This window comes from Eurypyga helias, unplaced genomic scaffold (genome assembly GCF_000690775.1).
Source record: "Eurypyga helias isolate BGI_N326 unplaced genomic scaffold, ASM69077v1 scaffold12765, whole genome shotgun sequence".
Lineage (NCBI taxonomy): Eukaryota > Metazoa > Chordata > Aves > Eurypygiformes > Eurypygidae > Eurypyga > Eurypyga helias.
This window is the reverse complement of record NW_010250852.1, coordinates 1-14,266: the sequence shown is the minus strand read 5'-3', so window position 1 is coordinate 14,266 and position 14,266 is coordinate 1. Positions and strand designations below refer to the sequence as shown.

At 48.1% G+C, this 14,266-nt stretch overlaps 2 protein-coding genes across 2 annotated transcripts in view; one reads left to right on the top strand and one right to left on the bottom strand.

The window, feature by feature from the left end:
* LOC104509769 (chromosome unknown open reading frame, human C17orf58) overlaps positions 1–2,217 on the top strand; it is a 6,082-nt gene extending 3,865 nt beyond the window's left edge. Inside the window, exons 4-7 of the mRNA XM_010151816.1 lie at positions 478–547; positions 645–775; positions 1,230–1,418; positions 1,958–2,217. Coding sequence (XP_010150118.1) covers positions 478–547; positions 645–775; positions 1,230–1,418; positions 1,958–2,217 — 650 coding nt within the window. The remainder of the gene's footprint in view (positions 1–477; positions 548–644; positions 776–1,229; positions 1,419–1,957) is intronic.
* Positions 2,218–5,994: 3,777 nt separating this feature from the next.
* LOC104509768 (nucleosome-remodeling factor subunit BPTF-like) lies at positions 5,995–13,355 on the bottom strand (the record flags this gene model as incomplete). Its single annotated transcript, XM_010151815.1, has 5 exons — positions 5,995–6,892; positions 8,744–8,930; positions 10,619–10,703; positions 12,079–12,271; positions 13,182–13,355. Coding segments are annotated over 5 exons (676 nt in total), but the record flags the coding sequence as incomplete, so codon positions are not given.
* Between the last annotated feature and the right edge of the window lie 911 nt (positions 13,356–14,266).

Genomic DNA, 14,266 nt, shown 5'->3' with positions numbered 1-14,266 from the left:
GAGCGTGTTCTGGCTGCTGCCACAGACCCCAAAAGACCAATTGGTTTAGATGCCCTAAAATTACACGTTGTCGCTGTCTTACCTCTTACTCTTTAGAGGATTCTCTTGAAGTTCCTTCGGACTCAGTGTCTTTAGTCCTTGGATCCAAGCTGAGCAGCTAAAGAGGGTAGGAAACAGCCCGGCTTTTTTGTACTGAATGTTTAAGATGAAGCGTTTTCTGACGGAAATCTTGCCTCGTGCTGATGAAGTTGTGAAATAGATACCAGCTTTTTCTCACAGTAGTTGGAGAGATAAGCCAAATACATGCCTGGTGGTAACAGATGTTTCCAATTCTCGAATATAAACATGTTAGGAGACATCTGTTTTCTCTGAATGGAGAAGTCAGGAAGTGCCTACTACGGATGCTGTACTCTCTATTTCCCAGTGCATTCCTGTCAAACGCAGGCACTGCAGCGGCCTGACCGCTGTGCATTTCAGCCTTTAACAACCAGCGCCTCATCCGTCTCTCAGAGTGGAGAAGGCAGGAAGGAGACAGCCTGAGCAACAGGTCAGCCAGGGTTCCATTGCAGCGATCTGACGCGCTTTGGATCAGCTTTTCCCGCGGGTGAAAGGGTAAACGGCTGCAGTTCTCCCTGGGGGGGCAGGTGTGATGCCAGTCCCAGCCATCCCGTCAGCCCGGCCGCCCAGCAGCTCTGCGGCCTTCCGGTTCCTGCAGTCAGCCCGACCCTGGTCAACGCCAGGAACGGGCTGGAGAGCACCAAGCGATCGGCTGAGGGTACAACCGGCCGGCTCAGAGCCCTGGCCGCTTGGCATGACAAGGGCCTTTTCCTTCAGAAGCTGAAGCATTTCCTCAGCAGGTTAGCTTTGTGAGGTTTGAAGTCTGGGCATTTGCCTTTGTTAGGTAACTCTGTCTGCGTTTGACGCCTCGGGATGAAAAACGGTCCTAGAAACATCACTTGCTCTTGAAACTTATCAGCGTCACCGGGAAACATCTCAGGCCCGTAAAGCGTAAGGCTGGTAACGCAGCAAGTGCTGAGGAGACGGCCTCGTCAAAGGCGACGGCGCAAAGCAGCTCCTGCTTCCAAGGTCGCCCACTTCGGAGCCAGAGCACTTCTGCCGGCACTTCAGGGCGTTTGAAAGGAGAGCCTTCCCACCCACCCCCAGCTGCCACCAAGATCTGTAACGCGATGCTTGCTTTCTTTTTCTCCCCCCTTCCCTTAAGCCAGCAGTGAACGGAATCGTTTATAACACGGAAAAGCTGGGGAATGGAGTCCACTTGGTGACGCTGTTGGTAAACAGCGACGGATTATACAAGCTGAGTCGCCTGTACGTTACTCCTGACGCCGCCTTCTTCCGAGTTCACGTTCTGATCGTGGATACTCTGAACTGCAGTAAACCGTGTCCAGACTTCAGACTTGGTAAGTAATTCCACCTAAACCCATTCCACTCTTCCTCCAGCGTGCAGGGCAGTTGTAGTCTGCCCAAGACCAACAGGCTTATCCGGAGATGTTGTGAACGCTCCGGGGGGTGGAAAGAGTTTGCTCTTAAACTGGAGGGCTGTTTCCCTGCAGTTTCTCCAGAATTTTCAGAGGAGAACCGAGTGAAGAGGTCAGGTAGCAGCGCAGTCCTTTCCCTTTACCCAGTTCCAACATGAGCGCCAGAGTTTTCAGGATTGACAAAAAAATTTAGGCAAGAGCTTAAGCTGCTGTCTTTGTAAGTAGTGCTGTTCTCCTTCTAAATGCAAGTTTATCAAATACTAGTACTTCCCCCCAAAAGCTTCCACTCGCAATACAGAACAGTAAATCGCTCCTCCCCTGCAAGCCCCACGCAAGTCCAGGGTGCCACGCGTTCAGGACGCACCTCCGCAGGGTGCAACTTCCCACCTGTCTGTCAGTCCGCTGCCCTCAGCGCCAGCGTAGCGAATCGATCCTGCGCCGAAGCCTCGTTTGTTTTGCAGGCAGTAGGTACATTGTGATGGGTCACATCTACCACAAGAGACGACAGATCCCTGCAAACCTGCTGCCATTCCTGCGAGGGCGCCTGAGGCCGGGCGACGGGCTGCTGAGACACGGCAGCAGCTACGCGAAGAGATTCAACAGCAAGAGGAATCGCAAAGTGCAGGCGGCTCGCGCCGAGTGCAGATACGGCTTCAGTAACCTCCCTCTCGGACACAAGCAGCGGAATTCCCCTGCCAGAACGAACCTGGCTGTGGTTTAGCAACACTGGGGGGTAGTTCTGCCCCCTGAAACCGGTGGTGAGAAGACGCTTTTGTGCGTTTGCAGACACAAACCGGACATTTGACTGGGCACTGTGAGTGTGTCGTGGAGTTCAGCACAGAAGTTGGTCTGGGGAACACTGACTGGTCGTGGCTTTGCTGCGGCTGTTTTCAGAGGCATAGGTTACTGTCGCCTCCCGGCTGTAGCACACCCCGAGTAACAGTCAGTAATATTCTGGAGGTGTCGCTCTGGGTACACGAGGAGTAACAGCGCTTTCAAAGCCCGAACCCTGAACGAACGTTAGGTGACACCGTGGCTTCACCTGCAGAGCATGACAGTGTGTTCTCACACGGTTCTGCCTCAAGCACTACTTGCACTTGGTTCAAAAGAAGCCAACAAAACCAAGTCCCATTTGTACTGTTTGGGTATCCTCAGACATCCCCGTCCCACTTTTAAAAGCGACATCCCGTCGCACAGAGCTGCATTCGCACAGGGAGCGCACGAACGGCCAGCACATCCCACACCACCGGTGCCCAGTTCGGCTGAGAAATAATGGCACAAGTTGAGGCCAAGGAACACAAAGCAAACAGGCAACGGCTGCGCGTCCGCTCTGCCCCGTACACTGCCAGCCCCAGAACTGCGTGTTGAACGTGGTTTTCCCGTGAGGAATGCTACCCAGTTTGCACCTGCACATCAGTAAAGTCACTTCTTGAATCAACGACACAATCTCGTGGTACCTTTAATGTGGTGGGAGGCCAGAACCGATGAAACCGCTGTGAAGGGGGTTTTAGTGTTTGCTATTCCAAGAGCCAGTAATCCCAGATCAGAAGTCTGTAAAAGAACCTAATAAAATGCTCCTGGGCTCTGGGTTCACTGTTTCCCGGGTTCTGAAAGATCCAAAAGGATCATGCCGTGAAATCAAACAAGGGCATCTCCTTGTCTGACGAGTCAGCTGGGGATTTTAATTGATATATTTGTATTAAAAAAGGGGAAAATGCAGTCTAGGTTAAAAACCAGACATTCAGTGATGCATACGCTGTGACCTGGAACAGGACACAGGGCTTCTGTGAGCATTTTCGGTTCCGAAGATCGTTCTAACACAGTTCTACCCCTCACACGCGCCTGCAGCTCCGCGCGGTGTCACGGAGAAGCTACGGAGTGGGCGGGCGGCAGGTCATGCTGGATGAAGTATTTCTTGGCATGGAATAGGAGCCACGTACCAAGAGCAAGTATCGTATGTTGTGGGAGCCAGGCGGCTGTTCCGGTAGGACAGAAACCTACTCACAGCTCGTGTCCATCTAACACACACGCGCTCTCGCTGCCGTTACGTGAAGGAAGAGTTCGCGTGGAGCGCAGCGCATACGGATGGAATGTTCCTGAGACACTGAGGGGGCTTTTGATCTGGCAGGACTGTTCCTGGCAGTGAATCAAAGCACTGGAGCGGCCTGGGAGGGACAGCAGAGGAAGGAGGAGGAGGAAGGGTTGGTGACTTGTGCATCCCAAGTGTCGTGGTTTCTATTCTCAGCCCAGGGACTAGCCAGCCAGCCCTACAGCCAGCCCTTGGCCCACAGCAACCAGGCCCCCTTCCCCGCTCCCAAGGCATTATGGTAACCTAGAACGGGCCCAGCGTGGGTACAAACCCCACATCCATGGCTGTGCCTCGTTTTGGTTGTCTCTCGGAGGAGCTAAGTCCCAGCGCACCAGTGCCGCCGACACCCACGGCCTGAGCAACGGCAGTAACGACGTCCGCAGCGCTCCGAGACAGCGATGCTCGAGAAGCCAACCCAAAGAGCCATTTATTCTGCCTTCAAGTCCTCTTGCCTTTCCGTTCCTGCTCGGAAAGTCGCTCCCGGAGGCGTTACCGCAACAATCACAGCTTTCACAGCGCAGCTGAGACACCGCTGCGCCGGAGCGCAACCCCCGCTCTCGCTCCCCGCCAGGCTGAGCACACGCCAATCAACGCGCCGAAGAAAGAGCTCCCGAGTCAGGTGGGTTTCCACCACCTCGCCAGTACAAAGCCCCAGCAGTAACGACGCTGGAAAGACGACGGCACTTACTTGCAGCAGCTGCCACGGTGATTCTGACACCTCCCAGTGAATCACGATCTTCCCCAGCATGAAAATCCTGCAGCCAGTACACAGAGATCCAGGCGTACAGGAATACTGTTGTTGTCCCGTCTTTCCAGGGCTTCAGCTCAAGGCTTCCGGGTGAGCCCAGCATTTTATTCTACTTCACATCCCCGTTAGCTTTCGCGTGAGCTAAATCTGGACCAGAGGAAAGTGCTTCGAATTCGTTTGAGGAGACGAGACGAGTACCAAGCCCGTCCCGCTCACGTTATCGAACCCGCGTTGCCACACGTGACCATTCTCAAAGACCCGTTGGGGTGGTTTATAACCACAGAGGAGGAGGAGGAGGACTGAGCAGAGATCACAGAGCTCAGGAACCTGCCGGGCTCCTCAGGAAGGCGAGCATTCATCACAAGTGAGACGCTTTCGGTAACGCCACGAAACTATGAAAAATCACCACCGACGCAGGAGACACAGAACTCCGACTACTCAGTGGCAGTCGAAAACACCACAAAAGGCTCTCAGCACAATTCAACTGCACGGATAAATTATTGCCCTGACCACCCTGATCCCCTGGCCGTTACATATAATCTGGCAAAGCCAAGACCTGTATGTGATAAGATCATCGAATGTTTCATTAGAAACACCACCAAATCCATCTCAACCACAGGACTTTATTGGTCTAGGATGACGTGTCCTATAAGGTACAAAAAAGTACTCTTCAGTTTGCCCCAATCTGGTAAAAACGTAGCAGTCTATTGCCTACGGGCGGGAAAGCTCTAAGCGATGTCCTGTGTTTACCGACGAGCAGGTAGTGCAGAAGTACCGCGACGCTCTGACGAGGGCAGGGTACGCTCAGACGCCGCTAACAGCTGGGAGTTTTCCTTTTTGCCACTGAAAACACAACGTGTACAATATGCAGCATTCTCTTCTCCAGCGCCAAAGGAAAACGTAACCTAAGCGCAGCTACTCTTCTCGGACTTTAAGAAGCATAAATGTATCGTTTTCACACTGAACCATCAGTTTTCGTGTTCACATACAGGTTAAGTGACAACTGTACGTACAAAACCCCTCGGGTTTTTACTGGATAAAATCATCCCAAGAGCCCGCACGCGTGGTCAGCGGCAACGTCTGGTGAAGGATGACGACAGCAGAGGTTCTGGCATAGCACGGTGTGAGGTTAAACCTAACGAGCTCGCCCGCGACTCGGGGAGCGCTGAAGAACGGGCGTAACTGCGGGTTAGTGCGAAGGCTCCCAGCCAGGGCTGGCGAACGGCGGGCGGGTAAGACGAGCAAGCCGTCGACATGCAGCGTGACAGCGACGGAGCGGAGGGCAGCGGCAAGGTCCTCTCCATCTGCATCTTTGGGCGACTTCAGTTCATCCCTCGTGGTAGGACTCCTCGCACAGGAACCAGGGAAGCAGCCCAGAACGGCCTCCCGAGAGAGAACTCCACGTGGTACTTGGCATTCCGAGGGGACTCGGCCAAATCTCCCTTAATTCAGCCGTGGGCAGCGACGTTCCACACAACACTCCGACCGTGTCACCTGTCACAGTCACTGCGGCGCCGCTGCGGGAGCCGTACGGAGGGGTAACTGCTGCTTGGGAACACGGCTGGCGCAGCAGACCCGGCAGCTCTCCCTGGCCGCACCCCCCCGAGACACCCGACCAGGCCCCCAGGCGTTACGCCCCCGCGCACACTCAGACACCTGCGTCTGTGGGGAGAACAAGGATCTCCATTTATTCGTTTCATATACATCCATATTTTGAATTTTAATACAAAAGAAAAAAATTAGAATCTGACAAATGTTTACAAACAAGATACCTTCAAATAGATTTTACTCGTTCAGTCTGGTGGGGAGTAAATGACAAACTGTACTGTTCTATTCGAGGCAGCAGAGTCCGTAGTCCATGACCACTCAGCCCAACTTTTACGCAAGCTTAATTGATTTTATCTACCATGAAGGATAAACTCGTCGTTGATTCCCAGTCCTGTGTGTGCACATGTGTACATAGCAGCTCCTTTCATAGAAAGAAAAGACATCTAGAGGTCGTCTTGTACTTTTACCTACAGGAATCATGTTAAGATACAGAATGGATTACATGTAACCGGGGCTGGATTTTATAAGAAAAAATAATTAGCTGACAAATGAGGGCAGCAATAAAAAAGCGTCTTTTTTGCAACAATAAATAAATACAGTCAGAGTTTTCTGTGTGGACTTTAAACCAGCTTCTTCACTGAAGAACAGACGTGGCATTTCCATGGAGTTAAATGTGACTCCATTTACTGTATCTTTTTTCTTGCTTTCTCTCTCCTTCAACAAAACAAAGTTTTCCTGCTTCTGCCACAATAGTACAACAATTTGATCTTGACAAGGAAGTGGTGCTGCTGATTTTTATTTCTTTGTCCTTTGGACAAAATAAGCCAAGAATGTAATTTGACTGTTGCGACCAATAAAAACGCAGTTTACATCAAGTCTCGTCAGGATAACCCGACTAGAAACATCTGGCTTCTCAATTAAAAGGTTTCAGACAACCAGATCCTTGCTCGTGTGTTAGGTTAACACGCTGAACTCTAAGAAGCTGTAGACTGCAGTTTGTTGTTATGGGACCTGCAGAATACGGAAGAAAGCGAAGAATTAAGCACCCTTCATTTTGGAAAACACAGTTGCTGCAAGGTGTTGCCAAGGGTCAATCCCAAGGAGGGAATTACCACCACATTCAGAAAAGAGACCACTGAAAATAATCCTCTCTGAATTCTCAGCACGTTTTCTCCGGCAGGATACAAGTATTACAGTACTTGTAACGCGCAGCGTGTCGCCGGGGTACCCCAAAATGCCCAAACTCCGTTTCACTCTCCTATGTACAGCACAGGAGCCCATCGAAAGGGAAGCAAAAAGACATTTTTGATTGTGAATATTTATAATAAGGCTTACTTTCCTTAAATTTATTCAAGACTACTTTGGATTAATTTAATATAAAAAAACTGAACAGGCATGTTAAAACCACATTTCTCCTAACCACAGTTCAGCAAAACTCCTCTTTGACATTCAAGTTTTTATTAGTGACCAGAAGTAAAACAATAAAATACATGATGTCCAAGGTGATTTTCTCATTTTTCTCAGTACAGTATTGGAGGGATGGGACAATTTTTCCTTAACACAGTTCTGTTCACCAGCAGATGTTTGCTGGGAACAAAATCCCAACGACATTTACTTTTTAGACAAGTGATCTGGATTTTTAGGGCAGTTCAATGTCATCAAATTGTACAATAAAAGAAAGTGACCCCAACATCCAGTTCTGATTCCAGTTTAAAAGTTCAGACTAAAGATATCACAATCTGCAAGAGAAGGAAGAACATGGATGGTATAAATGAAAAATGGTAACCAATACGAGGCAGCAATGGCATCGGCGTGCGAGCAGCGAACGCTGGATAACCAGCCAGCGCGAGGGGATGGAGGCACGAGCTGGGAACTACCCCATACAAAGCACTAGTACAGTACGAAATTGGAAAGGAAAACGCTGGACTAATTCATCCGACCTCATCCCCCCTTATCAAACCCTACCCTGAGCGCGTACAGAGCATCAGGCAGCTTCCACAGCACGGGAGAACCTGGAGCTTTCACTTCAGCTCATTACACAGGGATACAATCCTGCATTAGTGTCTTGGTCCAGCCGCCTGTTACAGCCGGGGCTGCTGCAGCCCGACGGACAAAGTCAGCTCCCACAGGCAGACAATTCCCGAGTAAGGCCGCGGGGCCTCCGGCCTGCGTGACTCGGGTTCCGGCGGCGTGCGGTGGGACAAGGCGGAGATGCGGGAGAAGTCTCCTCTACGCTCGGCCAGAAAAAAACAGAGCTGCCTTTCTGTAAACATTCTACACTGGCCCTTCTACAGAAACACAGGACAAAAGAGGAAGTTTAAACAGGCAATTCTGAATTGTGTGGAGTCTTCCATCTCTCGCTTTAAACCTTACCTATGCTCTCTGTTTCACGTGTGGTTAAATTATAAAAATATGAGAGAAGGTAGTAAAAACCAAAGTGCTGTAATTTCTTGTGCTGGATTATAAGCTTAATGAAATGATTGTCTCTTTTGCATCTGAAAAGTATCCACGGGACAGCAGAATGCGGAACACCGCAGCTTTCGTGCTGATCGAGAGGTTTTCTGCAGCCACGACTTCAAGTGTGTCAAATTTTCTACATTTATGATACTGCCCAATTTTGCACATAACTCCTTTTGACCAACAGTACAAAGGAAACTCCACAAAATCATAGTGAAGCCTTAATTTTGATGGAAAATGACAGCTGGCTGTTATAGAACAGATACTGTTTTCCCTTCAAAAGAAAAGCAGTTGTCCAGGAAAGAGCATGGAGCGGCAAATCCCTGTATGAATGCAAGGTAGGCGTGCAAGACGGGAGATTCGGGGGGACAACAGAGCATCTGTGATGAGAACACGTCAGCTTACCTGCTTGCCTTAAATCCTTTTAGTTTCTGTACAAAGAATGATTCAAGAACTTCTGCACACTGGTAAAAAGGGGAGTCACTTGGATTGTAGTAACGACAGTTATCAAAAATTTTGGTCATATCTGCCACAAACTCCGTGACCTTTTTGTAGTAACGTTTCAGTATTCTTTCTTCCATGGTGGCAAGGTCTTTAAAGAAACCAAAGATGATCGAATGAGACATTTTCATCCTCAACAGAAGCTCACGTTGTGGGAAACAAAGCCTATCTAGGTCAGCTGCTTTTCCAGGAATGCTGGCCGTGAGGTGGCGACACCAGCAGGTCTCCCTCAGAATGAACACTTCTGCATGTGCAGCTAAATCAAAACGACCTGGGAAAAATTGGGTCTTTGCAGGAAACTATTTGCTTTTTTTGCAGAAATTAAGAGGGGGGAAAAAAAAAAAAGGCGCCGGACAATCTGGATTCAGTCACTTGGACTTTATTTTCTTTACAGCCCTCACGGAGACCAAGAGTCTCGTGTACGTGTAACAGCTATCTAAACCTTCTGGTTATTTACTTGAAACCATAACTTGCTTCGAGGGAATTACGGATTTTCATGGGCATGTGCACATTACTACGTGGCACGGATGAAAGATTTCAAGTGCAGCATCATGCAAAATGCCAGTGCTCTCACTCTTACTGCCGAGACACATTAATGAGACCGGAGCGGTGATGTAAGCAGTAACTGTCCCGTTTTAATGCAAATGTGAATTAAAAAGAGGGGGAGGAGCAAGAACTACCAATTATGAATATAGCTGTCTAAATGTACAGTGGCACTTTTAGCTGGAAAAACAATGCCCTGCCTTGGAAAATACCCCTGAAGTGCTTACTTTGTAATGCCAGAATGTGTGAAAACAATGTGGATGGGCCCAGTGTATTTTACACATATTAACTTGTGCACTTACAGGCCTAGTTTCCTGCTAGTTAAGTCAGAAAGGGCTAAATGCACTTTTGTTTACTTCATTCAGTCATCATCATATGCTTAATCATAGAATCCCAGACTGGTTTGGGTGGGAAGGGCCTTTAAAGCGCCCCCAGCCCCACCAGCACCACCTTCCATAGCCCAGGTTGCTCCAAGCCTCATCCAGCCTGGCCTTGGACACTCCCAGGGATGGGGCATCCCCAGAGGGCAACCTGTCCCAGTGCTCCCCACCCTCTATAAGGAATTTCTTCCTGATGTCCCATCTCAATCTCCCTCTTTCCGTTCAAACCCGTCACCCCTTGTCCTGTCACTACAGCCCCTTGTAAGAAGTCCCCACTTCAATCAATTCTTGTTCATAGGCTTTAAAGACAAATTACACAAAACATCAGATTTTGTGTATGATTGAGTCAGAAGATGATAATTTTAAACTCCACCTTAACCTGCAAGTCACAATTAGCTGCATTAGCACCACTTTTTCCTTCTACTTTGCAGGAGTAACTAATGCACAAAGAAAAAACCCAAGCCAAGCAAACCAGCAAAACTGTCCTCTTGAAATAAAGTAATTTAAACCCAAGAATTCTATCCCATTGCTGCACTGAACTGATCGTTTCATGCATTAGAGGGACAGTATTCAGGGTTAAGGAGTCAGCCCAGAAGTACCGAATCTCTCGGCTGGAGAAGACCTTTAAGATCAACCGCTGACCTAACACTGCTGACACCACCCCTGGGCCACGAACCCTGGGCACGTCAAGGCCCACGAATCTGTCGGAGAGGGACCACACGGTTTTGTCCGCCTAACTGCACAGACTGCCGATGCAAGGCAGCTCTAAGTTCCCTGGGCAGAAATGGTCAGCAGGGAATTCATTTGGTATCGACCCCCCCCAAACCCACTCGTGCTGTTGCTCAGAAACACTCACCCATGGGCTCTTTGATCACACCATAATAATCTGGCGCATCATTGGGATCTACTGGTTCTAGGAACGGCCATGCCATCTTGTGAGCCTGGCAGGAAAACAAGAGGGAATTACAAACCAAGTTAAGGTAAATTAGCACTGTTTAGCAGCTGAACATTTTAATTATTGTTTTATCTGTTGGGGCCCAGGGTTGAACCTGAGGAAGAAGGGAGTGTTAGGGGAAAAGGTAACTAGTTCTCATCTGACGACGGGGTCAAGTTTTGAAGCTCAGTGTCAGCGACCGAGCAGTTACGTCTTCAACACAGGAAACGCCCTGAAATCCAGACACGGGAGGAGGCTGCGCGGAACAGGGCGCAACCCGTTACTGGGGGCGCTCGGCACGTCACACCTAGAAAGCAGGCGCTGGTTTTGCTTTCCAGTACTCTGCAATTATTTGTTACCACAGCTGTCTGCAAAATACAGGACCACGTAAAACGTTACTTGAGGATTTCTGTTACCACACAATTATTTTACCAAAGTTCTTAAAAATGCTTTAAAATTGTAGCAGAATCATATAATCATAGAATCACAGAATGGTTTGGGTTGGAAGGGACCTTAAAGCCCATCTAGTTCCAACCCCCCTGCCACGGGCAGGGACACCTTCCATAGACCAGGTTGCTCCAAGCCTCATCCAGCCTGGCCTTGGACACTTCCAGGGATGGGGCCATCCACAGCTTCTCTGGGCAACCTGTTCCAGTGCCTCAACCCCCTCCTCGTGAAGAATTTCTTCCTGATATCTAATCTAAACCTCCCTGATTTCAATTTGTACCCATTACCCCTTGTCCTGTCACTACAGGCCCTTGTAAAAAGTCCTCCCCCAGCACCCTTGTAGGCCGCCTTCAGATACTGGAAAGCTGCAAAGGCAGAAAAGGCATATTTGGGAGTGGCAGATAAACCAGAAATACATCATAACAGGCAGCGATGTAATTCTTATTCTTAGGATGCCATCATTTACGTGCTGATACTTTCTGTGAGAACACCACTGAAACCGAACAACTTTGAGACTGAAGTGCAGAGTGCAGATCAGAAATCACAGAAAACGAACCCGAGAACAAACACTGCACCTCCTACATCGTGTGCAGTTAGGCCACCACTCTGCCTTGTGGTATTCTAGGTAAACCTGCTTCCCACAAAAGCCTTCCACTGGGGAGATTTGGTTTTCCTAACTCAGTGACAGACTAATGACTGTAAATATTCCTCAGCACAAAAATGCTGGCTTGCAGCTGTTTTCCAGCTGTGTCAGTCGGCAGCTGACACAGTGGCACTTCTCACACGCACCCCCAACCAAAAACCAAGACAAACTCTGCTGTTTCCTTTTTCCAAAGTCTCAAAACTACTAAAAGAGCAATCAAAACCCACTCCAAAGGCACTCGCTATGTCCTACACCGTAAGGCCCTCACTCCACTGCCGCCCCTTCGGCTCACCTGTAAGGAACGCAGCACTCTCCTTAGACCTTCGTAGTCTTTGTCAGTTAGGGGACTGAGCACGGTCATGGCATCTTCTGTGGACTGGCACTGCGGACAGACGTACTCATCAATGAGATCTGCCTCGCTCTGTAAGATGCCAACGCAGCGCCCGTGATACCAGTTCTGACATCGGTCGCAGCCAATGTAAAATCTGCAAGAGCCAAAAAACCGTTAGGGACTTGATCCGTGTAATCGAAAGGTTACATGTAAATACATAAACCTTCAATTCCCTGCGCACAAGCAGATTCTTGGCATGATTAAACACAACAGTGTAACATGGTATTTCAGACTGAAATATTCCAATTACACTATTTAACTGCTTTTGCATTTACAGACAGGCTAAGTTACAGACCATTTCAAATCTAGTTCCTAAATTTTGTACTAGGCACTTTCAAGCAACGGAGATTTTGAAAATCATCCCTCTGCTTTGGAGTCGAAAGGAAGAGTGTAATGCCCCAAGCCTCACCCAACCAGTGTTCCAAAGCAGTTTGAGACACATTTTGAGCAACGCGGACTACAGCGAGGGCTCGTGTCACGCCCTGCCAGCGTCTTGCGCAGGGAAGCCTCAGCCTCGCGGCTGAATGCAGACGGGGTGCTCCGTGACACACAGCCTTGCAGGAGGAGATACCAACCATACACCCCACACGAAAATTACGTTTTCTGTCCCGATCAGATTAAAGCACAAAAAAAAAAAAACCCGACTAAATACTACGTTTGTCTCTTAATCTTTCTAATTATCCCTCATTTAAACAACAAACAAAAACCACTCCCGATTTAAAGTAAATGGTGTTTTTTGGCAGGTTTTTTGTTTAGTCTTTTTTTTTTTTTTAAAACCCAACACATTTTGACCACCCTGAAAACTTCACTTTTCCTAAACATTTACTGCACAGAAACATTTCGGAGAGGAAGACAATTACTGAAAAGCAATTTGTATTACGAATGAATACAGCATATGCAGAATAGCTACTTTTTTTTTTTTAAATCTTTGCAAGGAACAGGTAACCACAGTCAGAGCAGTTTGCTACCTAAACATTAAATAAGAGGTTCTTATCCGAACTCACTGCGACTCATCATAAGGTGTTCTGCAGATACAGTACAATTCCTCACTGCTGCCCTCTTGTGCCCGTTTACAATCATTACAGATGTACACATCCATTTTCTTAGCCTCCTTTTCTGTGATGCCAACACATTCTCCATGATACCAGTTAGTACAAAGATCACAGCCAATATAGAACCTAAAAGTATTCACAATGAAAATGACAATGTAATTGTCATTTCAAATGGCATGGCACTTTTCCCTGCATTTCTCTCTGATGCACTTTCTTGCTGGCCTACTTCAATTTTCTGTTTCCCTGCTTCCTAGTGTTCTAGGCTTAACGCCTCACGCTGCAGCTAGCCTCTCGGTAAGGTCTCTTGGGTCAATTTTAAATGTACAGTTCATTAAAATGCACATCAATATGTAGCCAGACTTTGAGAAAACTGGGCTAAAAAGGTATGTCTGCAACGTGTGTGTGAAAAACTGTAAAAGGCACAAAAAGACAAGGCCAAAGAAAAAGATTTTACATTTTCAAAACTATAGCTCGAAAGCCACTGAAACATTTCCTTAAGATTTGAAAATGTAGGTCTCAGTTAATTTAAAAAACAAAAGCAAAGCGCAAACACCAACTAGGAGTTACAAGGATACTAGGAAGAACATGCATACCAGCCATGTGTAGCATACATATTGGTATAACATGATACAAAAGAAAATTGGGCCAGGACATGGTTCTCATAATCTTAATTGGTTTTTTAGGGTTGGTACTGAAAAACAGATATTAAACTCTTCCAAATTGCAATTAACTGGAATGTGGACCATTCTTCAGAGAATAATGTCTACTCTGAGACACAGCCGTGTGACGGAACCAGATATGGTATGACACGAAGTGAAGGGGACCGGGTACAGAATCATGTGAATGGGACCTTGCACAGAATGATGTGACAAAACTGTAAAATATTATGCAAGGATGTTTGACGTTTTGGGTATGGATATTTCAAACAGACCTATGACTAGTGACAACCAGATGGGCGAAGGTACACATCCATTCTCTCTGCCTGAGCAAAAGCAAGCTGCCTCGTAACCTCCACCTTCCTACACGGCGGGGACGGC